We start from the raw sequence: 13,759 nt of genomic DNA on the forward strand, positions 1-13,759 counted from the left end.
GGCAGATGGAGGCCCGCATACCACAAAAAAAAAAACAAAAAAAAAACAACTTGTCTTTTAGGAGATGTTTTCTCTGGGAGCTAGTTGTATTGGGCGAAAGTCTCTGAGGGTACCCCCCCCCCCATTTTTTAGCATTTCTGTAGGGCAGAGATTTACTGCAAATATGTTGTTAGATTTGGTTGACCTCTTCTAAGGGAAAGGGGAGGAGGAGTTTGTTATATGAGCTCCATAATTTTAATTTTTTCCTGAAACTGGTCTTACCAGGAACACCCAGTTGCACACGTCCTTTCAGTCACTGTGTAACAAACATATTGCACCTTAGGATTATTTCCAGAAAGCAGCAGTATGGTACAGATTTCCCTGCCATTTCCTAGACCAGTGGTTTTCAGACTTTTCCAGGGTCTGAAGAGGAAGCGCCTCAGGAGCTGCTTCAGGCTGCAGAGAAAGCCCTAGAAGTGGGCTGGCAGCAGCGCTGAGGCTCTCAACCTCATTTCAGCAGCAGTTCTCCTGTTACATTTTACACTGTCCATGAGTAACGTCTGCTTCATTTAAAGAAAGGGTTCTGCTGCTTAAAGGAAGTTTGAGAATCCCTGCCCTAGACAGACTGGGATTTGAGAGCTAGAAAGCAAGTTCTAATAGGGAGTGCATTTTATTTCCCAAGATGATGCTTCCTCAAGACTTGGTTTGATCTGTAGCTGCTTTTATGAGAGCTCTCTTTGATCTCCATTTTAACTCCTCTTTTTTCAAAGGCATTACTATGTTTTAGATGTTTTTTAGGATTTTTAGAAATAATAGGACCCAGCCAATTGCATAACATACAAACTGACACAAGTATGAATCTACTTTTTAAATGCAAATTAACTTCCTCTTTTCTCTAGTGTCTCTTAAAAATCTAATATCTAGAGCTATTTTTTAGACTCATTGTTCAGTTTCATATTCTAAATGGCTTTTTTCCCGTATTTGCTTTTTCTGCTTAGTGTTATTGGCTAGTATTGTGGTCTGATCCTGTTGGCCTGTCATTTTTTTATACCGATATACATGTTTTCTATTACTGCTTCCATCTTTCCTTCCTATTTTGACTTAAATTCTTCACATTCATCTTTTAATTTCTTATATATTTCTTCTTCCCTTCCCACCTTTTATTCCTCTCCTTTCCCCACTCTTTTTGGTGTATTGTTTGCAGCCTCAAAGGCAGACGATGATATCTAGAGGTGTTTTCTTATTTTATTAACTTTGCTTTTTAATCATAAATCATATAAAAGATATATATTTTAATCGTATAATTTTATAAAATAAACATTTTGTAAGTTCAGAAGGCTGTTGGTGTTGAGTCACTACTTTGTGTGGATGTTGGGTGGAAGTGTTTACTTTGTATAGAGTCATCCATTTTTGTCCTTTTTTCTTTTCCAGGTTGCTAGGAAGAGGCTCAATGTTTGTCTTTTCACCAGATCAGTTTCAGAGACTGCTTAAAATTAATCCAGACTGGAAAACGCATAGACTTCTTGATTTAGGTGCTGGAGATGGAGAAGTCACAAAAATAATGAGCCCTCATTTTGAAGAAATTTATGCCACTGAGCTGTCTGAAACTATGATATGGCAGCTTCAGAAGAAGAAATACAGGTATAATTTTTAGACATGGTTTAGAGTATATTTCTTGGTTTTAGATGTATTTCTTCTTGAGATTATATTATTTAAAGAATATAAATCAGAAACAATTTCCATAATGAGGAATTAAAAAAAAACCTTTCCATATTACAGTTGACCCTTGAACAATGCAGGGGTTAATTCACGTGTAAGTATAGTCAGCCCTCTGTATCTGCAGTTCCTGCACATCTGTGGATTTAACCAACCATGGACTGTGTAGTATTGTGGTATTTACCTTTGAAAAATATGGGCAGTGTATAAGTGGACCCAGGCAGTTCAAACCTGCATTGTTCAAGGGTCAACTGTACAAGTAAGTGGAAACTGAGACAGAAATCATCTTTCCTTGGCAGTATTATTCTGAACTAGAGGCTTTGGCACTGTAGGAAGGAAAAGGGTGGGTGAGAGACAGCTTGGAGAAGAGAGATCAGATGTAGGGACTTGTTCCCTAATTTGAATCTGGCATTCTCAAATCTTGTTTTTTGTTTGTTTGGTTTTTTTTAATTAAAAAAAACTTTTAAAAAATTGTGGTAAAAATATGTAACGTAAAATTTACCACTGTAACCGTTTTTAAGTGTACAGTTCAGTAGTATTAAGTATATTTGCATTGTGGTGTAACCATCATCACCATTCATCTCCAGAACCTTTTTATCTTTCCCAACTAAAACTTTGTGCCCATTAAACACTGATTCCCCAGTCCTCTGTCCCCCTGGCTCCTGGCAGCCACCATTCCACTTGCTGTCTTTGTGAATTTGACTATTCTAGGAACCTCGAATAAGAGGAATTGTACAATATTTGTCCTTTTGTGATGGGCTTATTTCATTTAGCATAATGTCTTTAAGGTTCATCCACGTGGTAGCATGTGTCAAAATCTCCTTTCTTTTTAAGGCTGAATAATGTTCCATTGTATGTATATGCCACATTTTCTTTATCCATTCATTTGTCGATGGACACTTGGGTTGCTTCTACCTTTTAGCTATTGTGAATAATGCTGCTATGAACATGGGTGTACAGATATCTGTTTGAGTCACTGCTTTCCCTTCTTTTGGGTATATACCCGGAAGTGGAATTGCTGGATCAAATGGTAAGTCTGTGTTTAATTTTTTGTTGCATTGCCATACCTTTTCCACAGCAGCTGCACCATTTTACATCCCATTTGCAATGCACAAGTGTTCCAGTTTTTCTACATCTTCACCAATACTTGTTGTTTTCTGTTTTTTTGATAATATCCATCCAAATGGATGTGAAGTGTCAAATCTTGGTTTTTAGACCATCTGCTGCTTGAGAGACTTATGAAGAAGGTTATTCTTTATTCAGTATGGATTCTATTGAATGGGAGAAGATGGTGCTGAGTATAGAATGGGGGAGGTGGAGGTAGAACCTGCCTCCTTCTCTGATATTTTTGAAGCTGGGCTTAGGCTTGGAAAGAAAGGAGAGAATTATGTACTCCCTCACTTTCCTACCCACCTAAGTTCCTAAGTAGGAGACTATCTTAGGAACAGACTAACCCTAGAGAGAGAGCATTAGCATAGCGCTTGGAGCAGGATTAGATTTAAACTTTGGCAAAACATGGACGTTTTTAGCCTGGGGAAGAGAAGACCAAGTAGGAAGGAGGGGAAGGGAAGATTACTGTAAATGGGTATTTAAAGGGATTTATGTGGAAGGAGGCCCACCTACCCTGGGCCATGGCCTTGCTTGTTTGCCTGACATTCAAACCCTTCTGAGACTAAGGGCCCAAAAGGAATTTTCAGTGAGACTTCAGATGTTTGAATTAGTGATTCAATATATGTAGAGTTTACATGTTATGTTACCTGATAAACTTGTACACCATATAAAAAACACTTAGTTATTGGGAATTCCCTGGCAGTCCAGTGCTTAGGAATCGGCACTTTCACTGCTGTGGCCCAGGTTCAGTCCCTGGTCGGGGAACTAAGATTCTGCAAGCTGCGTGGAGCGGCCAAAACAAAACAAGACAACTTATTTTTTTTTTCCCTAATAAATAGTTCATATGCCAAAATCTGTTTGCAGTTTGACCTAGATAGAGAATTTATACTGGTTGACACTCCTTTCATAATATTATTAGTATGAAATAGAAACATATGCACAAAAATGGCAACTTTTGGTATAGTTTGACATTTTAACAGGCAAGTGGTATCTTACTAAGTTTAGGGTTCGCCTAATCCATGATGGCAGGGCAGACTTTTAGCTTCCATGGTTTTTTTTTGGCTTCTTTTTGGGAGGTAGCTGTTTTTTGTTTCTCTTCAATATCTGGGCTCATGAAAAACTGGCTTTTTAATAAAGGTTCTGGATGTCATTTTTGAAATAAACCCATAAAACAGAAAATGGCCAGGTTTTCCCTCTGTTTTGCCAAGATATTATTGTTTATGCCAGAAAACCTGATTGTAAAATTTAAGGATGTGGCTTTGATTTTTAAAACAAAACAATAAATTTTCTCTACATTGCTGGTATTTTGTTTTTTATTTAGGATTTATCAAAATACTGATTGCTTTGTTACTTCTCTAAGGAAAATGTATTTTAAATCCCCCAGAAGGTAAACTATTACTTAACTCACTTCCTTGAAAATAATAACCCCCTGAACGGACGCCTTTCTTCTAGGATTAGAAATGCTGTTTTGGAAGAGCCATAGACATTTAGGAAGGGATTATACAATTACTTTTTGATTGTGTGTACTAATGAACAATTCCACAATTCAAATGACAATAAATAAAAACTTGTTTGGCAGGAAGAAAATTTTGGCAGCATGGTCACCTTCCTCAGTCTGCTTTACCAAAAGCTAACGTGAAAATTTGTTGACATGATCTGAATGGTGGTTTGTAGATGGTGGAGGAAACAAGTGTGTGGCAAGATGCGGACTGGTAATGTGGACGGGTTTGGAATTAAGTCCGCATGAGCAGTTCACGTGTGGGTAGTTCAGAAGGAGTTGTGTATACATTTTTGACACCAGAGAACAAAGATCTTTAATGTAAATTTGAAAGATGCTTGACTTTAATCCATTATCTATAGGATAGGGATCTTTCTTGAAAGGAAAAGAAAATATTGTGGTTAATTCTGTTTCTCGTGTTCATATCCTCTTTATTTTCTTTTTTTAACAAAAAGATACTGGAGACTGAAGGGATGGCCATTCACTCTCAACCCACCACCCTGGAAGCATTTATTCAAGGACTGATTGTTAGGTTCTTTCTCACCTTATATGGAGAGAGCAGGTTCATTGACCTGAATAACATACTAGGAGAATTTCCAAGTTGTAATTTCTACTCTGCTAGAGATTTACAGTGTGACCTTGGACAAGTCACTTCTTTCATTTTTCTCATAAGAAGAGGAAAATTCTAACAACTTGTTAGGATTCCTGGGCTAATAGGCAGTTTGAGTGGGGCTGATAAATTTGTCTTCATCAGTGGAACTGAGTTTACAAGAAGAAATCACAAAACAGAAGTAAAGATGAAGTTGGACCTCTATAGGTATAGTTTTAACTGTCCCGGTATTAAGCCTATAATTTTCTGTTATGAGCATGTGTTTCTGTCTTTCAAAATTACCAACATGGAAACTGCCTGTCCTCAAATAATTCTGAGATGGAATTAGTGAGATTATTCTGGATTTTTTTAAAAAATAAATTTATTTATTATTTATTTTTGGCTGCATTGGGTCTTCGCTGATGCGCGCGGCCCTCTCCAGTTGTGGCGAGCAGGGGCCCCTCCTCGTTGTGGTGCGCTGGCCTCTCATTGCAGTGGTTTCTCCCGTTGCGGATCATGAGCTCTAGGTGCTCCGGCTTCAGTAGTTGTGCCTCGCCGGCTCCAGAGCGCAGGCCCAGCAGCCGTGACGCACGGGGCCCAGTTGCTCTGCGGCATGTGGGATCTTCCCGGACCAGGGCTCGAACCCATGTCTGCTGCATTGGCAGGCGGATTCTTAACCACTGCACCACAAGGGAAGCCCAGATTATTCTAGATTAAAACATGCTGATGATGTTGGGTTCTGCTTCGTTTTAGAACAGGCCTAAATTTTTTTTGTTTGTTTTTTAAAATCAAATATATAATTTGTCTTTTGCACGTTTATGAATTTAAATTGGCTGTTTGGCTAAGGTATTAATATATAAATAGTCTTTCTTTTTAATTGTTCATTTCTGCTTTTAAAATGAGAATTGATGACATTTTTATCCTGAAAGTAGAGTCTTCTGTCTAGTTTAAATGAGCTAAATACAGCTCCTAAAATCATCATTGTGGTCACAATTTCAGTACAACAAAGTGATTTTGGAGCTCTAATGCCCTAATTTCAAGCAACAAAGAAATCTGACTAGCTCCTTGAAGTTTGTCAATTTTGTTTTGGAGGAGGCTTTAGTTTTTTAAAAAATCTAGATTGAAAAGAAGATGCACCTGAGTAGTTAGTGTTTCTTTTTATTCTGCTATACAAAAATGCTCTAAAATGTCATTATACTATGAGTTTTCCTAAACAGTCCTCATTATGCTTCTAGAATTTTCTAAGATATCTCTATCTGCTGAGCGTGATCAAAGACTTGTTTACCAAAGGTCCTTTTTCCTGTTTCCTTTTCCTCTTGTCTCTATCATAACATGCCTCACCTACCACATTCTGATTGGTATAACCAAGCAGGAGTGAGTAATTTATAGAATTGCCTTAATGGTGTGGCTAACAAAGCCTCTTGATATAAGGACTCCTCTCTGTGAGTAAAACATTGTAAAGGACTAGAAATGTTCTCAGGGCGAGAGAAGACAGGGAGGAGAGAGAGGGAGGGAGAGACTGATTGTGTGTTCATGAGATACTGAGGGCTGAGAGTGGTGTGTTAACTATGTTCTTCACTTACTGTTTTAATAGGATGTCCAGTGCTTTATCTTTTTCTATATAGTTATTTAGATATGAAGATTCTAGAGTATGAAATAGTATCTCTCTCCTGGGAATAGAGATGTGCTCAAAAGATGTAAATGGAAATTATCTTATACCACTCCTAGCCATTCTTAAAAATAGGAGGGACCCTAGGAATAGAAAACATGAATATATGATGTATTCTACGATTACATTCCACTGAATGTAAAAGTAGGATTCTTTGTTGGTTAACTGATGTTCAAGAATTGGATGCCCTAGTTTCATAACCATTTTTATCATCTTATATCTTCATACTTATTAAACATACTAGTTCTTATAAAGGAAATTTTGCATGTTTTGAGATTTGGAAATAGGAGAATTGCTAAATTTAAAGAAATATGGTTGTTTACTTTTGTATGGCCATTTTATTATTGCAAATATACTTTGATTTAGAAGACAAAATTAAAGTCTTTACTGGCATCTAAGTATTTTTAAAGATGTGTTTAAGAGGGTTTGTATCTTTCTGATTTTTCCAGAGTGCTTGGTATAAATGAATGGCAGAATACAGGGTTCCAGTATGACGTCATCAGCTGCTTGAATTTGCTGGACCGCTGTGATCAGCCCCTGACTTTGTTAAAAGATATCAGAAGTGTCTTGGAGCCAACTAGAGGCAGGGTCATCCTTGCTCTGGTCTTACCTTTTCATCCCTATGTGGAAAACGGTAAGTGTGGTCACCCACTTACCAGCCTGTTATCCAGAATTGGTGTTTATTGGTATTTGTGATTCTGTGCTGTGCACAGTTAGACATGGACCGGTATTTCTCAGAATAGCCTGGAATTTAACAGAGTACAGTTAACCCATGTAAAATACCACCTTGGTTAATGTTCGTCTTAATGTGGATTTTATAGAACTCTAGTACTCCCTTTGCAGTGGTAAGAATTAATACTCAGATGGATCTGCCTGCTCAAGATTGAAAGCCTAAAATGCTTTTAAATGGAGCCTTAACCACTAATTAATTAGCTTATGAGCTGAGTCAAGCAATAAATGATGCCTTTTAATCTACCTGAATATACCTGCCAAATGTTACAGCTGTTTCGTATTTTACATCTCGTCCCAGACTCTAATAATGATAAATGCTGTTGTTATCCATTTTTTCCTTTTGAAGACCATTTGTGTCCCAGCATGTATCATTTCTTTGACCTTTGGTTTTTTGATTGCATGGTCTTGCTCTTTACCAATACTGAATGAAGAATATCTCAGAAGAAATGGTTTGATTTCATATTGCTTCATATTTACTTTTGGCCGGAGACATTCATTCATACTTGGTTTTAGCTTATGTGGTTTGCATTTTAGATCATGTTGAAAGTTATGACTTTAAACCTCTTTTGAATTTTCATAAGTTATTGTACAGTAATGTAAAAATTATTTATTATATAGGTAATACATGTTAATATTTTAAAATCTTTACTTTTTCTCTTTTACTGCCTTGTTCAGCTTTGGGTTCAAAAACTCTAAGAGCTTGTAGACATTTTTAAGAAATCCATTAGTATTTTGTAAGCATCGTAGTTATCAAATACCTGTGAAAATCTGTGTCTTAAGGAATAACACTGAAGTTTGCTTATAACTGTGGATTTGTGTTGCCATTCACTTGCTCCTTCTTTTCTTCTTGTTCTTATATTTTCTCCCTCAGGTCTTAGTCCCTTCTGATTTAATGCTTGTCTTAACGTTTGCCAAATGGTTTTAGGTTTGTGTTGATGGTGGGGAAAATGGAGAATTCGTTAGACATAGGAGGGTGGGAAGGAGAATAGATAGAATAGGTGTCCCCTCCCCCATCTAACGTCTCCATTTTCACATTCCTGTGTTGAATCCTTTTGTCATGGTAAAGAAAAAAACTGCTTTAATGTGTGAGTGCCCATATAGTGCATATATGTGTTGTATAGGGGAAAACCTGGTAAATGTTGTCCTTGATAATTTAGCAGCCTGACCTTGTTTCAGGGCTGTTCCCTGTGTAACTAAACCTCGGCTCCATCTCACTGCATTGCAGTCACTAGTCATCAGGTTGTAAGGTCCAGGCTTCCTGTGTCCTGTTGGGCAACCGCACGATGGAACTTCAATGCTACTTCCTGGCATAGCAGGAGGTGGAAGAGCAAGGGAAGAAACATCAATCTAACCATGCATTTTATTTCCTTGTGTTTCTGACGCTAAAAGTTGAAAAGAAGTTAAACTGGACAAGAGAGCAGTCTCTAGTAAGGCCTGAAAACAAGCTCCTTGATTGTGGTTTGCACAGTTGCCCGTTGAATCCAAGGAGTCTGGTGTGTGACGCATAGCAAACCCGAGACGCGGAGCCTTGTTGCTGTGGGTGACCTTTAGTGACCTATAAGTTTTGTAGACTGCTTGTGGCACTCTATTATTGCTTCCTTTCTCTAAGCCACTAATTAGATCCTGATGATTTCCATGTGACACTGTGTGAAGACCCAGGAGGTGCAAAGTGATCTTGCTGTGAGTTCATGTATATGGGGCTGGTTTAAGGATATGTGAGTGTACTTTTCACACTTGGCTCAACTTATTTTTTAACAAAAGCAGTTGTAGATGGAATGATTACTTGTGTAATTTTTTGGATTTGTCTTGAAGTTGAACCACAGCAATTTTGTTGCTTAGGTTAATTTAGGGAAAAAAATGCAAAATGTATCTTTCTAATTTCAGTTTGTTTGGTTTACTGACCCAATTCTGGTTGGGGGTTATTAAATCTAGTGAGAATTGTTTTAAGCATCAAAAAGGGGCAAAGTATGTAATCAAGAAAAGGAGACTTATTTTGCAAAAATGAAAATTTAGTGATGTTTAATTTTTCAAAATTGTAATTTTTATGAAAAGGTAATTCATGGTAAAAAAGTTCAAGCAGCTTGCAAGAGAGTATAAAATGAGGTTTCTTATCCACTTATTACACAATCTTGTTCAGGTTTCTTGAATAGTTTTCTAAAGATAGTCTATGCAAATATGTGTGAACATGAAAAAATTGATTCTATAATTAAAGCCCATTATAAATAGTTTCATTGCCCTTTTCCACTTAAGTATGTCTAGGAAATTATTCCGTACTAGCACGTAAGTATCTACATCCTTGTCTACCTGTAAGCAGTGGTGTGCTGGAGCTGGTTTTGCTGGCTCAGGAGAGCTGATTGTTATCTTGGCAGGAATTTAGTGAACTGGTTGTCAAACTCGGCCATTATTGAAATTGACCTCTTGACCTCGATGGGAGTACTTACACCATGGAAATTGGCAAACTCGACAAATAGTCTCTCCCTTCTCCTAGCTGATTGGTAAACCTTCACCAGCACACTGCTGGGCATTTGGTAACTTTACTAGAGGAGGCCTCTGTTGACTTATTACTTTTAGATACCAGCAGTTTGCTTTATAAATATTTACAAGTGAAATGAACATTCTTAGGCAAGTCTTTTGCACACGGTTGTGCGTAGGCATCAGGATGTTTTCTGCTTCAAGAAACAGAAGGAGCAACTAAAAGTAGCTTTTAAAAATGAAGAGTTTATTTTGGAAAAGTGATTCCAAGGTTAGTTAATTCAGTGGTCAAAGTGTCCACTGAAGTTCAGAACTTGCTTTCATTTCTTCATCTTCGGTGTGTTGACATTCCCTTTGCAATTACAAAATGGCTGATGCAGTGCCAAGCATCATGTGTAGGCATGACAGAGTCTTGGAAAGAAAGAGGCATTTTCTCCCATACTTTTTTTTTTTTCTAAAGTGATGGAAACCTTTTCCAGAAATCTCCCTGGCACATCACACTTTTTCCCATTGGCAAGGATGGGGGCACATGCCCTGCCCAACCAGCAGCTGGCAGGCAGGTTAGGACAGTTGTGATGCAGGTCTGGGGAGGGAGTCTGCCCTGAGCATATTTACACTGTGAGACTGAGCTTGCAGTGAAGGTGGAAGGGATACTCTTATGCCACAGAATATCTTTGTCATTTAAAATGTGTTTACTGAGTGATGCTGGAGGTAAATGAGTGAAAAACATACAAATATCCTTGTCCTCATGGAGCTTATGTTCTAATGAGGCAGACAGACCGTAAACAAATGGCATGTTGTTGGTGATAAATGTTATGGAGAAAAATAAACAATAAAAGCAAAACAGGGGCTTCTTGGAATTGGGGGTTGGGTTTGGGCGCTATAATTTTAAAGAGGGTGCTCAGGGAAGGGCCTCTCTTCTAGGGTGATGTAGGGAAAAGGCTGAAGGAAGTAAGGTTTATGGTTATCTGGATGATACATTTCTAGGAGTGGAACTGCTTGTTAAAGGGTGTGCTTACAAATAGCTACACTGTGATCCTAACACCATTTATTGAGTAATCATCTTTTCCCCAATGCTTTGAAATGCCACCTAAATCATAGACTAAAGTCCTATAATGTGTTTGGTTCTGTTCTCTTAAGATTTATCCTTCTATATGTGTGCCAATACCAAACTACTTTAATTACTGTAGCTTTACCATACTTGTTAGTATCATAGCACTAGTCTTTCTTAATCAGTTTCTCTTAGATTTTTCTTGGCTTATTTATTTAACAGATCAACTTTAGCACTAACTTGCCTAGTTCCCCTACATTAAATTTATTGGTTACTTTAGGGAGTATTGAGTCTTCTTAGCTAATAATAGGATGTCTTTCAATTTATTCAGTTATGTTCATTAGTAACAAAATTTTCTTCATAAAGGTCCTGCACATGTTTTGTTAGATTTATTCTAATGGTGTGTGTGTGAGATATTATAAATAGGAATTTTTCTTCCTTCATGGTTAAAAAAATAAAAAATTTTCCCAGCTTTATATAATTGACATTTTTTGTATTTAAGGTGTTCAACATGATTTAGTATATGTATACATTGTGAAATGATTACTGCAATCAAGTTAATTAGCATATCCATTACCTCACATAGTTACATTTTGTGTGTGTGTGTGTGTGTGTGTGTGTGTGTGTGTGTGTGATGAGAACACTTAAGATCTATTCTTTTAGCAAATTTAAAGTATACAGTTCAGTATTAATCAACCGTAGTCACCAGGCGGTACTTTAGATCCCCAGAACTTATTCATCTTATAACTGAAAGTTTGTATCTTCTGACCAACATCTTCTTATTTCCCCCACCCACCAGCTCTTGGCAACCAACATTCTCTTCTCTGGTTCTGCAAGTTTGACTTGTTTCAATTCCACATATAAGTGAGATCATATAGTATTTGTCCTTCTGTGTCTAGTTTATTTCACTTAGCATAATGTCCTACAGCTTCATCCATGTTGTCTCAAATGGCTCTCCCATCATTTTAGAGTGGGTATTGTGCATACACAGACAGGCAATTGTTTTGTGTGTGTGTGTGTGTGTGTACCAGTTTTGTAACCATTTACCTTACTGGATTATTTTAGTGTGTCCAATAGTTTTCAGCATTGATTCTCTTGGGGTTTTTTAATACATTTATAGCATCTGCAGATGGTTTTAATACTTCCTTCTCATTTTTAGACTTTTTTTTTTTTTTGGTGCAAGTGAATTTGTAGTTATTTCCAGAAAATGTTAAAGAAAAAAATGGTGGAAATTTTTGCTTTGTTTTTTACCTTAATGAAAAAATACTTTAAATATGATTCTGTCTTTTGGCTTGAGATTGCTGTTTGGCTTGAGATACATATTTTAAAAAAATCCTATTTTATTAAGAGCTTAAAAAAATCAGGAATCAATGTTGAATTTGCCACCTGTGTTTTCAACATCTATAGAGATAGGGTTTTTTCTCCATTGGCTTATTAAATTAGTAGTACTTTTCTAATACATATCCACTCTTGCATCTCTGGGCTTAGGCAGAATAGTCTTGTATGCACCACTAGATTGTATTTACAAAAACTCTAAATAAAAATGTTAGCATTAATATTATTGAAAAATGATAGTTGGTCTGATCTGATCTTTTATTTGGAGGATGTTATCTTTGTCATGTTTTGGTATCAATGTTCTTCTGGTTTTGTAAAAAATAACTTCTAAGTTCTTTCTACTGCTCTGGAACAGTTTAAATAGCATTATGGTTATCCGCTTTTGGAAATTTGGTAGAATTCTCCTGTGAAACCAGCTAAGCCTGTGGGTTTTGAGAGGTAGCCACTGGCAACTTTCTCACTTTCTTTCAGGGTCATTGTTCAGATTAAATTAGACATGTTAAGTCTTAAAGTTCCCATCAGTCTAAATAGAAATAAGCAAGACTGTGGCCGGACTGCTTTGTTGAAAGAGCATGGGCTTTGAGGGCTGACCTGTTTTGAAATAGGGGTCAGAGCTTATTACCTGAGCCTCTCATTAAGCTTAGTGTTTCATCTGTAAAAATGGGGCTAATACCTACCTTGAGGTTTGTTGTGAAGATTAAATAACGTAATTTAAAGGATAGTGCCCAACCTTGTCTATCTCAGTGTTGGTATTTGATACATGTTAGATTTTTTCATTCCATCCTGTTCCCTTACTTTGCTTTTATTTGTAGCTTCATTGATCATATTTGTTCACAGTTCTTCACTTTGAAGTATTTGTCAATGTTTTTGCATTTTAACTTGGTCTCAGAATCTGTACCTTTTCCATTGGTTTATGTGACTTGACTCCACAGACACTTAACTATATGCCTGTTAGCCCAGGGCTTCAAACTCTCTCAGGTCTTATATAGTAGAGAGAAAGAAATGACTTATTCTGAAAATCTTGTTTACACCTTTTGGTATGTGGGCTTAAGTGCTCTTGTCTAGAGGGTAGGGTGTGTAGACACTAGAACCATGTCTGTCCATTTTCGTCTTCAAGTTGTTTTAATATTATTTTCTTTTCATTGTCTTGGGAAATATAAATCTAAACAGAAAGCTAGGGCTCCCCCGGTGGCGCAGTGGTTGAGAGTCCGCCTGCCGATGCAGGGAACACGGGTTCGTACCCCGGTCCGGGAGGATCCCGCATGCCGCGGAGCGGCTGGGCCCGTGAGCCATGGCCGCTGAGCCTGCGCGTCCGGAGCCTGTGCTCCGCGGTGGGAGAGGCCACAACAGTGAGAGGCCCGCGTACCGCAAAACAAAAACAAAAAACAATGTTACAGAAAGCTATAGCTTAATCCTTTCCAGTGAAAATTCTGGATGCTCAGATAGCAGGACAATTAATGTTAGGGATTCAGTGAACAGTCCTTAGGAAGAGGGGTGAGGATCAATGGCTAGGGAGTGAAGTGTGCTTCATATCTCAGTTGAAATGCTGAAAAAATATTTTTCTATAGAAACATTGTTCAGTTGCATTCATATAAAGGCATTTAAGAG

General features: G+C 37.5%; 1 protein-coding gene across 2 annotated transcripts in view; it reads left to right on the forward strand.

The window, feature by feature from the left end:
- Window positions 1–13,759, forward strand: part of METTL9 (methyltransferase 9, His-X-His N1(pi)-histidine) — a 47,000-nt gene that overhangs the window by 18,955 nt on the left and 14,286 nt on the right. For both annotated transcript variants that reach the window (XM_007103120.4, XM_007103121.4), the window contains exons 3-4: window positions 1,411–1,620; window positions 7,011–7,195. In XM_007103120.4, the coding sequence (XP_007103182.3) occupies window positions 1,411–1,620; window positions 7,011–7,195 (395 nt within the window). The remainder of the gene's footprint in view (window positions 1–1,410; window positions 1,621–7,010; window positions 7,196–13,759) is intronic.

The sequence above is a fragment of the Physeter macrocephalus genome, chromosome 14 (genome assembly GCF_002837175.3).
Source record: "Physeter macrocephalus isolate SW-GA chromosome 14, ASM283717v5, whole genome shotgun sequence".
Taxonomy (NCBI): domain Eukaryota; kingdom Metazoa; phylum Chordata; class Mammalia; order Artiodactyla; family Physeteridae; genus Physeter; species Physeter macrocephalus.